The 13,592-nt window shown below is 36.2% G+C and overlaps 1 protein-coding gene across 9 annotated transcripts in view; it reads left to right on the forward strand.

The window, feature by feature from the left end:
- C2H2orf42 (chromosome 2 C2orf42 homolog) overlaps window positions 1–13,592 on the forward strand; it is a 37,988-nt gene continuing 24,396 nt past the window's right edge. Inside the window, exons 1-4 of one of the 9 annotated variants that reach the window (XM_074287188.1) lie at window positions 17–599; window positions 8,517–8,559; window positions 8,663–9,497; window positions 12,736–12,846. In XM_074287188.1, coding sequence (XP_074143289.1) covers window positions 8,675–9,497; window positions 12,736–12,846 — 934 coding nt within the window. In that variant the 5' untranslated portion in view covers window positions 17–599; window positions 8,517–8,559; window positions 8,663–8,674. Of the gene's footprint in view, window positions 600–738; window positions 1,446–1,473; window positions 2,110–7,855; window positions 8,191–8,516; window positions 8,560–8,644; window positions 9,498–12,735; window positions 12,847–13,592 lie in introns of those variants that run through there. The other 8 variants (XM_074287193.1, XM_074287189.1, XM_074287186.1 and 5 more) reach the window with 8 other exon arrangements.

Raw genomic sequence — 13,592 nt, forward strand, 5'->3', positions numbered from 1 at the left:
GACCCATATGTGCCGGACCAGTTTCTCTGGTTTCTCAGCTTTTCCTTTTACAGGTCAAGTGAAACATTCTTGCACAGAGTAAGGCTTTTGCCTGTTATCAGACTCTTCAAGGGAAAGGAACTTTGTACATCGACACACAGCTTTGCGGCGTTGAACGAAGACAAAATTGGGCATAGCTGCTACGGAATTAATGTCTGAAAGTTTTCTGTATTTTAAGTTCGGCTTCATTTCTGTGCGAGAAGATAAAAGAACGGCATCTCTGCGTGCTCCGCTTCCGCTATTTTGTTTCCACTTTATTTAAAACATTTATTTGTATTTAGAGGGCCTAGTGTTTTTAATCAAGGCGGAGCGCTTATAAAATCGTTAAGGAATTTAACTGAATCGGGAGAGCAAAACTAGTACCATCAGCTGGCCTTTGGGGCGGGAGAAAGTAAGACATACATTGCCCGCCACGTGGGAGCTTCTCGGCCAATCGTAGCTGCCGTTATAGCTATCGGTTGGCCGCTACTTGTAAGAAGCTGTGGCGGAGGATCTAAGTAAGCTGAGGTGGGCTGTACGGGCTGCCAGCCTAGGATTCTAGGGCGAAGCCGCCAAAACAGGTACGAGCGAGGTGACGCGCCAGGAGGGGGCGGTCTGTCGGGGCAGAGCGCTGCTGTACTACCAAACCGAGTTAAGGCTGACGTTTGGCAGAAATAGGGGCTGAGCAAGGCCGGTGCCTCCGCTCCCTCTGCCTGACAGCAAGCGGAAATGACGTGCGAGGGTGCGGAGGATGCCGGGAGGCAGCCCTTCGCAGAGGGTGGCGGGGCTCTGAGGAACTCTCCGACCTCGACACGCCCAGACGGGATGGAGAGGAGGCAATCGGGGCTGGAAGAAAGGCGGGTCCGAAGCCGGGGCAGGCCGTGAGGTGGGTGCCATTGCCGGGGAGGAGGCTGATGGGCGTCCTTGTCCACCAGAGCCACGGGACCAGGATCGGGGACTGTCAGAGCTGGAGGCACCTTAGCCGAGACCCAGTACAACCCCTTCATCGTACGGCGGAGGAAACAGGCGCGGGGGCTGCGGGGAGGCTCAGGGTGTGCGAGGCGGGGGAGAGGAGAGGGACTTTCTTCCCGGGCGCGCAGTTAGTTGGTGGCCGGAGCACGATTCGAACTCCGCTTCTTCGATACCGGGGCGCTCACTTCTGGCTCAGGTGGAGCAGAGGACCTATGACCCGGGCAAGCAGCGGTGCTGCCTCCGGATCCCATGCTGGGGGCTGCCGGGAGCGGAGTTCTCCGTGCCTGGCCGCTCGGTTACCCACCTGTGCGGTCCCGGCGGCGGACCTAAGCTCTCAAGCCTCGGGGAAGGGCTGACAACCCCTATGTTGTCCCGTCTTCAGCTTGTCCCGAGGAATGTTCTGTCTGAGCCTAAGGAGGAGGATGGTTCCCCATTTCTAAGACTCTCCTAAGACTGTAAGTTTGCAGCGTGAGCCTCCAGCACGACTACCGGTTATCGGAGAAGCAGAGAAAATTAGTGAGACACACAGGGTTACTTGGGTAGTAAAGGGCTGATAGATTTCAATATTCTTTTCAAAAGAACATCCTAAACTGAAAAAACTTCATTTCGGTCCATGATCTTTCCAGAGGAACAACTCAACTAAACTGATAGCAAAAGTAAATGTCTCATAGCGAAGGAAAAGAAAGCTTCCTGCTTGCTATGATGCCTCAGGTTTCCAAACCAGTACTGAGTATTTCTTTTCTCCACCCCCCAACCCCCCACCCCCAACGACAGCAACAACAAAAAACATAATTTGTCTTATTTTGAGATGGAAGAATATATTAGAGAGAGGTGATCCTAGGCTTTTTAGGGCTATGCTTATGGAGCAGAAGCTCTAGCAGCTCCTACCAAGATGAAGGCGAGCTTTTGATTGTGAGGCCCAGGAGAAGATTCGTCTGTCCTCCAAGGAACATTCTAGCTAAATTTAATAAGGTTGGGTGCAAATTGATTTGGCCATAGCAACTCTGAAGGCCGTCTACTTAAAAACACAGTTCTGTTGTGAACTCCTTGGGAATAAACACATGGAGGAAAAAATAGACTCCAAAGGAAGAGATCACGAAAACATTTTACAGATTTAAGGTGGTGTTATTACTCATTGGAACGATAGTATTTTCCCTGCCAACTCCCAGAATTATTATAGTGATAAAAAATGTGAAGTATTTCTTAAAGCTTTGAAGTATTATACAAGTATATATTCAGTGACAGGATGCAGGCTAATACTTTTATTACAAAGGAGAGTGAGATGTGAAGTAAAAAGGTGAAGTGGTATGAGAAAAGGAAAAGTCACTTGAGAAATTTGAAGAGGAAAAAAATTGCTTTTTGGTATGTATGTACAGGTATAGTATTGTATAGGAATGCTTCAGAGAAGGAGGCAACATTTGAGTAGGGGAAAAAGGGCAGGTAGAGATCATAGGGGTCAGAGGTAGATTGTCAGTTTCAGGTAATGGAAGTGGTGTGAGTGAAGGCATAGTGGAAAAAAGGGTAGGGAGTAGAGAGTGATTCAGTTTAATTGGAAACAGTACAAATTAAGAGAATTAGTATGAGAAAAAGCTTGACAGGTAGTTAGGAGGTAAATTGTGTCTGCATTTGAATGTCAGTATTAGGAGTTTATACATTATTTGTTAAACAGTAATAGGTACCGTTTACTTATTAGTTGCCCTTAGTAAACAGTTTCATAACTTCCTATACCAAAAAATATCTATATATCTATATCTATCTACATATTTATATCACTAGACTTTTAAAAATGAGTCTTCCTGAAAATTTAGCTAGCAGGTTGTTAGATCACATACTTATATTATATTGTATACTTAGGCCTTTTAAAGCTCTGCATTTTTTCAAGAAATCAGAATCCCTTCCATGCCACAGTAGGCTGCTCTGTGTATCTGAAGTGGTATATTCCTCCTGTCTCCCCTCCTTTAAAAAAAATTTTTTTTTAATTAACAAAAAAATTTTTTTTTTAATTAACAAAAATCTGCCTTTATTCCTTCCCAGTTCTCCTCATTCACAATCATTTGTTGGTTTTTATATGCAAATACACATAAAGAGTAGAATTCATTCAACAAGTATTAAGTGCTTTTTATGTGTTAGTTACTGTGCCTAAATTAACTTCAAACATTAAGTGCCTGCTGCGTACTAGGGTCTTTTAGAAGAATATACTACTATATGATAAATTATTTTTATTTTTGTCAGTCAATAAACATTAAGTGATTACTGTGTTCCAGGAACTGTATAATTGAGTGTTGTCCATAAAAAATTATCATTTACATACTGATATACATTTTAGGGAATGCTTTCTTAGCATTTTGAGAAGGAACAGGTATTGTCATCTTCATTTTTATTAGTTTTCAAAGTTACTGTTGTAGCAATCACAATCATATGATAATTTAGCTTACTGAGATACTGTTTTCCTTTATGCTTGGAAGAATGTGTAAGAGCAGATTGTATCTTTTAGAAGTGCAAACCTACAAAATTAACACTTTGTTATGCTTGACTTGTGGGTCTGATATTTTAAAATAAAAGCAAATTAACATCTAATAAGAATTATTATGGCTAAAAATCTTGATGCCATAATGGGATGGAATATTTTTAATGATGAGTTTTGTCTTTAAAACTCCTTTGAAAATAAGACCACTAAATGGATTAATAAATAAAAATTGGTGGCTCAGTCCACTGTATTTTTTTGGGTTTTTTGTTTATTTGTTCATGAGGAGCCTTTATCCCTAGCATCCCATAGCTTCTAATTTTTTTTTTTTGAAAAATAATTTTTTATAAATATTTTTAAAAACTAGTACTTATTGTTGTCGTTGATTTTTTTACATCAGGATTTTAAATGTGAAATGGAAGAGTTTTTATTTTATTTCAGAGCAAGAAGGATCTATACAGCAACTGCTTTGAGCATCAAAGGGATATAATCAGATTTATGCTTTAGGAATACCAATTTAGCAACCATGTTAATGATAGATTGGAGGAGGAAACAATAGTCTAGGCAAACGATTAGAAGGGCCTGAACTATGGGAGTAAAGAGAAGCAGATGTTTATGAGAAATTTGAAGGTGGAATCAGTAATTCTCAGCAATAGGTGAAAATATGAAGGGAGAGTAAAGATGACCCCAAAGTAGCTTATCTGGGTTAAGTATGATAGAGGCCTCAGAAGAAATAGAGAAGTTAGGAAGAAGGAAGCTTTTTTTAAAGGAAAGATTAGGGTATATTGAGTTTGAAATGTCTGGTGGTGTGCATTTGGAGTTCAGGAATGAGACTGGTTTTTTATAGATCTGGGAGTCACATAGATATTTGAAAGAGCTATACAGAATTGACTAAGAAAAAGAGTGTGGAAAGGGGGAGGGTGAAGAGAGAGAGAGTGAGTAGGGCAGGAGGAAAGGTGAAACCAAAACCCATGAACATAATCCAGTAGAGGAGGTTGCAAAGGCCAGATAGAAAGGAGGAAGGAGGAGAATTAAGAGGGAATGGTATCATTAAAACCGAGAAAGGAGAAAAAGATCTTAGATTCAGAACTAGAAGGGATCTCTGCAGTCACCTATTCCTAACCCTTCATTTTACTTATGAAAAGTCTTGGGCCTAGAGAGTTAGTGACTTGCACTAAGCAGCAATGCTGGAACTCAGAATACAGTCCTTTTGACTCCAAATCTTGTATTTTCCACTGTATGAGAGAATAGCTAAGAGGAATAGGAGTGATTAGTGATGTAAAATATTTCAGAGAAGTCAGGAAGAGTGAAAAGTGAGGAGAAATCATTGGCTTTATATACATATATATATGTACGTACACACAGGAACTGAATTTTTGACCTGATTGTTTGTGGTTCTATGATTTAGAGAGATCATAACCTCTCTGAAACTTATTCATTTATTATTCATTTGTAAAATGAAGCTAATTACTTGAGCTATGTCCTAGAAGTGTGAGGATCAAATAAGACAACCTGTGCAAAGTGTTTGTAAATAGCAAAAGTCTGAAAATTTTGATATATTGCTCTCTTCTATGCTAAATAGTGATAATGTTTTATTTTACAAACCTAAAAGATCTGTGTTTGAGTTCTGACTAACCAGTATTGGTTCTGTGGCAAATCATTTAAGTTCTCTGAGTTTCATTCCTCTTTTCTTTTCCTTTGAATAGTGGGGATTATAAGAATGCTTACATATTTGCCTTACAGGATTGCTATGAGAAACATGCTTTGTAAACTTGGGCCATTATTGAATTCCTCTCATTCCTCAGGTATATTTGGGGTAGATAGAGTAGATAATAACCTCATTTTATAGTTGACAAAGTTGAAACTCAGGTAGTTAAAGTGACTTGACTTAGTAGGAAAAAGGATGAGAATTTAACACTTATGACTTCTCAAGTAATATATCCAATTTGAAAATTCTACACAAACAACATGATTATTAGATAGAGTGCAGTGTACCCACTAGGAGCTCTTATTATTTCAGTGAATCTGCCTTTTGTTTATATAAATTTTCCATTTACTCATACATATTACAACCTCACCTATTCACCCTTTGTTACAAATGCTTTTATTGATTAATTATGCCATTCTTGTCCACGATTTTCTATAAAAGCTCCATGGAGGAGCTACCTCAGATGTTGCTTGAAACTTTTTTTGCTTTAATTTTTTTCATTTTTTGTGATTATTATTGCAACACTGGCCTATTTTATGCCATAGGACCAGTCCATCGTTTAAAAGTTTGATGATGGTGGTGACTTTTAATAGCATATGAATAGAGACTAGCTCTTTGAAATTAGTTATTTGTATTCCAGATTATCCTATCAATTCATTAATGACTTTTGGAGAAAGTTGTTTCTATGGGAACTGAACTGAGTGGATCCTCCCTGATGAGTTGATTTATTATGTGATGTGTAGGCATGAGACTTGGAGTAGTAGTTTACAAGCCTTTGGCTTCTTTCATTTTGATCACTAGTTTTATTTGATCATCCATCTTCCATATATACCCTCCTTTACCTTTTAGTTTGCCAGTGTCAAAGTAAATGTTGATGAATCTTGTGTTCTTCATACAATTTTACTACTATTTCTTTCTTAGAAACAGGTGTTATCAATTAAGCTAATCATTTTTTATGGTGATATGTTTGTTTATGCTTATTGTGAGTACTTTAAAGGCAAGGTAATTGAATTTCTCACAAAATGGTTTCTTGTCTTATAAGAAGGCATGAAACCAGCTCTTAATTCCTTTATTCATTTCTTTTTTGTTTTGTTTTGCTTTTATTTTTATTTGTTTTTTTATATTTTAAATTTATTTTATTTGAAAAATAGAGTAAGAAAAACAGAAAAGCAATACGAAACAGAATAAAGCAAAACAAAAGAGAACATTGTCATGTGCCTGGCAGAACATCAAGGAGGATTCAAATTACCAAACCAAGAAAGTATATATATTAGTAGAAGAAATTATTATACTCATATGTCCATTTTTTCTTTTCTTCCATTGTAAATTGTTCTTTGGCCCATTGCTGCACACCTTATTTACTTTATTCTTTTTTTCTTTCATCCCCATCCCCAAGCAAACTACAGTTAAGAAAAGATATATTTATGTAGATATATACATTCATACACATCTTTCCTATTCCTGCTGCCTCTTTAATTAAATTCTCCATAACTTGCCATGCTATTGCTTAATCTCCTTCCCCCCTCCCATCAAGATTCGTTCCTCCCTTGTCTTCTTCCTTCACCCTTTGCTTCCTTATTTGCCTATCCTCCCCCCCCCCCTTATTTCTTTATAGATTTTGAAGGGTGTTATACCATTTATGATATATATGTAGTGTTGCCTATTGAACCCATTTCTGATGGGTTCCTCCTCTAATACTTCTGTCTATTCTTTCTTCGCACCTCATTTGTATAACATGATTATTACTTTTACCTTAACTTTGCCATTTTTTCTTTTGAGCTACCCTATTGTTGATGTGAATCTTAAACATATAGTTTTATATATGCATATATAAAACTATATGTTTAAGATATATATATAAAACATAATTTGTCCATATTTGAACAGTTTGTCCATGCTAAATTCCTTAAAATTCATCTTTCATATTGGCTCTTATATGTTAAATTTTCTTTTAAGTTCAGGTTTGATCTTTATTCACTTCTTTGAAAAGAACTTGTGACTTAATCTTCTTTTTAGTTTCATGGCTTTTATACCTTTAGTTTGATTCATGACAATATCACCATAAATTATGGTTTATTTTCTCTAGAAGTGTATTTTTTGATTTTCAGATAAAAATTTCAGATTGAGTAATACAAAACTTAAGATGAAAAAAAATCAAATTAATTAAGCATCTCAGGAGCAATGCTACATCTCAGCAATTACAAAGATTTACATGTTTTGGTCTTATGAAATGCAAAATGATATGAAATAATCTACTTTTAACTTTCTTCATGGCATATTATTTTGTATTAGCAAATCACTTAAACACTTTTTATCTGTTTCATTGTAAACTTTTTTACTACTTATGGTAATATGATGTTCAAATGAGATAAAGTACATGTAATTTCTTTGAATGGTATAAAGCATTCCACTTACTTATATTAGTGATTGTTATTTTATTAGTAAGGATAAATAAGTCCTTTATAAGTATTATCATCTGCCTCTTTTCTAGTGACATTGGCAATATTTATATTTTCGTGATAATCAAGTACCATTTTGGCCAGTTCTTTTTTCTTTTTTACCTTTTTTTTTTTTTTTTTTTAGGTAATGGGAGTTAGGTGACTTGCCCAGGGTCACACAGCTTGTATGTATCAAGTGTTTGAAATTAGATTTGAATTCAGATCTTCTTGATTCTAGGGCTATCAATTGGGCTATCCAGCTGCTCTCTGGCCAATTAGTTTTCTCAGAACCTTGTATCTTCCTATTATCTGCAGTAATTTAGATTCCTTCTTTTCTGTTTCTTACTTAGACATTTTTCTACTTTGTTAATGTTGGGTTAAAGTTAATTCATGGAATGAATTGAGAATCTTGTCTAATCTTTAGAACCATCAGCCCAGGTGCCTTGCCATTGGCTGGTTAGGAAAGAGGAAACAGAATGTCCTCATTGTTACACCATAAGTTTAAAACTTTAGACTCTGGTTTGGTTAGTGCCAATGACTTGGTCAGATTGTTTTTGGCACCTCTTTTTTGGTGATCAGAAGCTGACAAGGTAAAATACCTTCTAAGTCTTCTAAATCTACCAGGTAGTAAGGTCTTGCCATTATCTAGGTGGCACAGCTGCTTTATTACCCTGAGATTATTTGGGGGTTTTAGGGAACTCTGGAAGGAAAAATGTTCTTGTCCACTAGCTCCTTATTCAAGAATAGCATATTAAAGCTAAAAGATTAATTTAGTTTTTGTCTGTCCTGTCTTTTTGTAGAGCAAATTATCTTGAAAAAAACATTTAACAATGATAATTAAATACCAATATTATGTTATGTGCCATAGAGAATGCATAAAATACAGAGTTTTCCTACCCTTTTATTTTGCTTGTAGGTTCAAATCGATATTTGTGTGTGGGGATTTCAGTTGAAAGGCGGTGAGTGATTTTTGTAAATGCTTTCTTTAATACGACATATAAATTAAGTATTAGTAAGTTATGAATTGTACATCTCTGTTGATAGACTTAATGTGTTTTCTAGGGCCTGTCAAAAATGGAACCAAACTCGCTGAGGACTAAAGTTCCAGCATTTTTATCTGATTTGGGAAAAGCTACCTTGCGCGGGATCAGGAAGTGTCCCCGGTGTGGCACATATAATGGAACCCGAGGACTGAGTTGTAAGAACAAAACATGTGGAACTATTTTTCGCTATGGAGCACGAAAGCAACCCAGCATTGAAGCTGTCAAAATAATCACAGGATCAGATCTACATATCTACTCAGTGCGTCAGAGAGACAGGGGTCCAGATTACCGATGTTTTGTGGAGTTGGGTGTTTCAGAGACGACGATTCAGACAGTGGATGGTACCATCATTAGCCAGCTGAGCTCAGGACGTTGTTATGTTCCTTCATGTTTAAAAGCAGCCACTCAAGGTGTTGTTGAAAATCAGTGTCAGCATATCAAGCTGGCCATAAACTGCCAGGCAGAGGCCACACCTTTGACCTTGAAAAGCTCAGTCTTGAACTCAATGCAGGCCTCCCCAGAAACCAAACAGACCATATGGCAGTTGGCCACAGAACCTACTGGCCCACTGGTACAAAGGATTACTAAAAACATTTTGGTAGTGAAATGCAAGGCCAGCCAGAAGCACAGCTTAGGGTATTTGCATGCATCCTTTGTTCAGAAAATCAGTGCCAAGAGCATGACAGAGCGCCGGTTCTTCTGTTCCTGCCAGACTCTGAAATCAAACAAGTCGAATACCTCCAAGGACGAGCTGGCCCAGAGATGCATTCACTTCTTTGCATGCATCTGTGCCTTTGCCAGTGATGAGACATTGGCTCAGGAATTCTCTGACTTTCTCAGTTTTGATTCCAATGGTAGGTGGGGTTGGCACATGGCACTCTTTCATTTCTAAAATGAGGAGGAATGGTTGAGTAAAGTGCCAGAATCTTAAAAAGAGTGAGCAATAGCACCTGGTAGTGTTTTAAGAAGCTCTTGCATTCTTAAGGAGCAACTAGTTGCTTTAAGATTCAAAGATAAAGGACTTCCTTATCTTTATCACAAACAGTACTGTACATTGATAACTTTAAGACCTTTCAAATGTAGTTTTTGACATTTTATTTCTGACTGAAAACTAGACAAGTGAGCCTACCCATTTTAAAAGATAAATTAACAAAGTATTTGGTATTTAAAACATAGTAACAAGGCTCCCTCTTATCTGAAAATAGCACAGTTAGACTACATTGAACTTTTTTTCATCTGGTTTGTCACTATGTGACTATTCAGAGAGCCACAAACTTCTGATTCATATGGTAAGAAAATGACCCTTGATGAATTAGATCAATCTTGAATCTCTTATCTATTTCATGTTAATCTTTAAAAAGTCTAAGAATCTTCAATTTTCTTTGTGATTTTTGAAGATGCATAAATCTACAATGTCTGTATTTTCTATGTGGTTCTTTAAAATTCTGAAGATTAATTGTAGCTTCTGATTTTACCTTCATTTTTATTTCAGTGCTGTTTCCTTTTTTCTCTTCTTCCAAATATACAATAAAAAAGAAACCTTCATAACAAATCCATAACAAATTCCCACATTGAGCATGTCTAAAAATTGATGTCTTGTTATGTCTTTTTGGAGGACATTGCATAATTTTGCTTCAGTTTTGATCCTCTAGAATTATGCTTTATCATTGCATCCATTAGAGTTCAAAAATCTTTGAAAGTTGTCTTTATAATGTTGTCATTGTATAAATTATTCTCCTGTTCTTTTCATTCATTATCAATTCATAAAGTTCTGCCTAATTTCCTCTGAAGTTTATTAATATTTTTCATGTCACAATTTTTCATTATATTCATATACCATAGTTTTAGTCATTCAATAGGTGGATACCCCCTTATTTTCCAGTTTTTGCTACTATGAAAAGTTGCTATTTTTTGACTTTTCCCACTTTTTTCCTTTTAAAAATGTCTTTGGGCTGTGTGCCTAATAATAGCTGGAGAGGTAGGAATAGTTTGGTAACTTTTGGGGCATAATTCCAAATTGCTTTCCAGAATAACCTTCCCAATTCACAGTTCCACCAAGAGTACATTTAGTGTGCTTGTTGCCTGGCAGCCTCTCCAGCATTTGTCATTTTCCTCTTCTGTCATATTTGCCATTCACTGATGAGTGTGAGACGGAACCCCAGAGTTGCATTAATTTGCAGTTTCTTTTAGTGATTTTTGGAGCATTTTCCCACAATTGTTAATAGCTTGTCTTACTTTGAACACTTCCCATTCATATCCATTGACTATTTATTGGAGAATGGTTCTTAGTCTTAAAATTGGAATCTATTCTCGGTATATCTTAGCTATGAGATCTATTATTAGAAAAGCTTGCTGTAAGAATTTCCCCCCCAGTTGTTTGTTTTCCTTTTATTTTTGTACTTGTTCTATTTGTGCAAAACATTCTAACTATATGAAATTAAAATTGTCCATTTTTTTCTGTGATCTTTATGTCCCTTATTTGGTTATGTATTTCCTCCATTAATAGGTCAGAAGGGTAATTTTTTGTTCCACTTCTCTAATTTGCTGATAATGTCACCTTTTATGTCTAAGTCACTGTCCATTTGGAATTGATCTTGTATATATTGTGAAATGTTGGATTGTAACTAATTTCTTTCATACACTAATTTTTTCCATTAGTTTTTAACCAAATAGTGAGTCTTTCTCTTAGTAGTTAGGTTAGGGTCTTTGTATTTATCACATACTAAGCTACTAGATTTGTTTGATTCTGTTCTATATGTTATATCCTTAATTTGTTTTACTGATCGATCTTTCTTTTTTAATTGGCATAAAATTGATTAGATGATTGCTTTATAAATAGTATGAAATTTGATACTGATGGGCTCCCTTCTTTTTCATGTTTTTTCCATTACTTTTCTTGCGATACTTGATCTTTTGCTTCTCTAAAAGAAATTCTTTATTATTATTTTTTTTAGCTCCACAAAATAATCTTTCAGTAGTTTGAATGAGTGAGTTAATTTAGGTATTATTGTAATTTTCACTATATTGGCTTTATCTATGAACAGTTAACACTTCTCTAATTATTTAGGTCTATCTTTTGTTGAAGAGAGTTTTATAGTAGAATTTATATAGTTCCTGAGCTGTCTTAGGAGATAGATTCTCAAATAGTTTACATATTTTTGATTGCAATTTTTCTTTTCTATGTCTTGTTGCTAGGGTTGTTTTTTTTGGGGGGGGGGCAGATAATAACAGGAATGCTTTTTATGTGGTTTATTTTATATCCTATCATTTTGCTGCATTAATATTGATTCAGTTAATTTTTTAAGCTGACTCTTTAGGATTTCCCCAAGAATTAAAATCACATCATCTGCAGGAAATGACTATTTTGTTTCTTCTTTGCCATTCTCCAGCCCTTGATTTCTCTTTCTTTTATTATTGTGGAGCTAGCATTTTCAACACAATGTTCACACTCAAAAAACTGGAATTTAAGAATATCTTGAAGGGCCAAACTGTGTTAATCGATGCAGTGCATTTTTTCATCCCTAAAACAAAAAAAAGAATAGAGATAGGATTTTATTTCAAAGCAAAATTATAATAAAACTTTTGTATCACTTACTATGCTTGGTCCTTCTAATATTAAGTAGGAGTGGTAATAGTGGATATACTTTTTTTACTTTTGAATGTTTGTTTGTTTTTGCTGAGGCAATTGAGATTAAGTGACTTGCCCAGGACCACACAGCTAGGAAGTGTTAAGTGTCTGAGATCATTTTTGAACTCAGGTCCTCCTGATGTCAGGGTTGGTGCTCAATCCACTGCACCATCTAGCTGCCCTTTTACTCCTCAATCTTAATGGATTTCAGTGCTTAAACACAAAACTTATTTATCTTCAATTGGCAGTCATCCTTTAACTCTTTAAGTTTCTATGAATACTGTCTCTTCCTTAGCCTTTCTCTCATGTTGAAAAAACATGTGTGTTAAGGAGCTCAGTACTTAAAGGAAGTCTGTCTTGAAACAGATTTAATAAATATTTTTGGGGAAAGGGGTTGGAGTTTCTTTAAGTGGGCACACTGGGTCTCTTAAATATGATTGTTAATTTAGAGATCTGTTTTCTAGGTCTTAAAGGGATTATTGTGCCCCAGTTAGGTTGTCATCCAGAATCTACAGCACAGATTTGTGAATCCACTGCTTCTAAGCCAAAGAAGAGGAAAAGGGATGAAGCATCTGGTGAGAAGCTGTTTTGGACTTTTATTCTATTTCATATGTTGCTATGGACCCTCTTGATTTTCTGGGGGGGGGAGAGAGGAGGGGGTTTAAAAAAAAGTTCTTTTTTAAGGTAAATCAAGAAGTGGATTCACAATTAGTGATCAAAATAATGTAACCTCTCCAACACTGACTTTTGGTATTTTCTTATTGTTGGATGTTTTTCCATCTTTTAGAACTCTCTGAAAAAAATTTTATATCTTAAAACATTTTTTAAACTAATTAAAACTGTACCATATATACTTTGCTACTTTTCTAGAAAAAAGACATTTTACCCTTTTTCTGTATCTTATCATACAGTGATATATTATCTAGCTTCAGGGAGCTAGAGTCTGAGGCTGTACCACTGTTTGGGTTTTTAGGGATAGACTTTGTTACCTAAAGGTAGAATTTTCCTAAGCTGTTATGCCAAGGTAGTGGGGTGGCATTATATGGGTGGATATAACTGCATAAAACTGTTAGTTTTGTTGGACATTTTGCTCTCTTCCCCTCCCCCCCCCCTTTTTTTTTATTATTATAAAGAATGAATCTCTGGGGAAATGGAAATAGCTTAAAAATGAAAGATATCAATGAAATTTTATTTAAGAAATTTTTTCCCCACTCAATTGAATTTTTCCAGTTTTAGGTTCTTTCCCTCTTTCCACTCCTTCTCTCTCACATTGAGAAAGCAAGTAAAACTAAATCCATTACAAATAATGAGGTCATATGAA

This window comes from Sminthopsis crassicaudata, chromosome 2, assembly GCF_048593235.1.
Source record: "Sminthopsis crassicaudata isolate SCR6 chromosome 2, ASM4859323v1, whole genome shotgun sequence".
Lineage (NCBI taxonomy): Eukaryota > Metazoa > Chordata > Mammalia > Dasyuromorphia > Dasyuridae > Sminthopsis > Sminthopsis crassicaudata.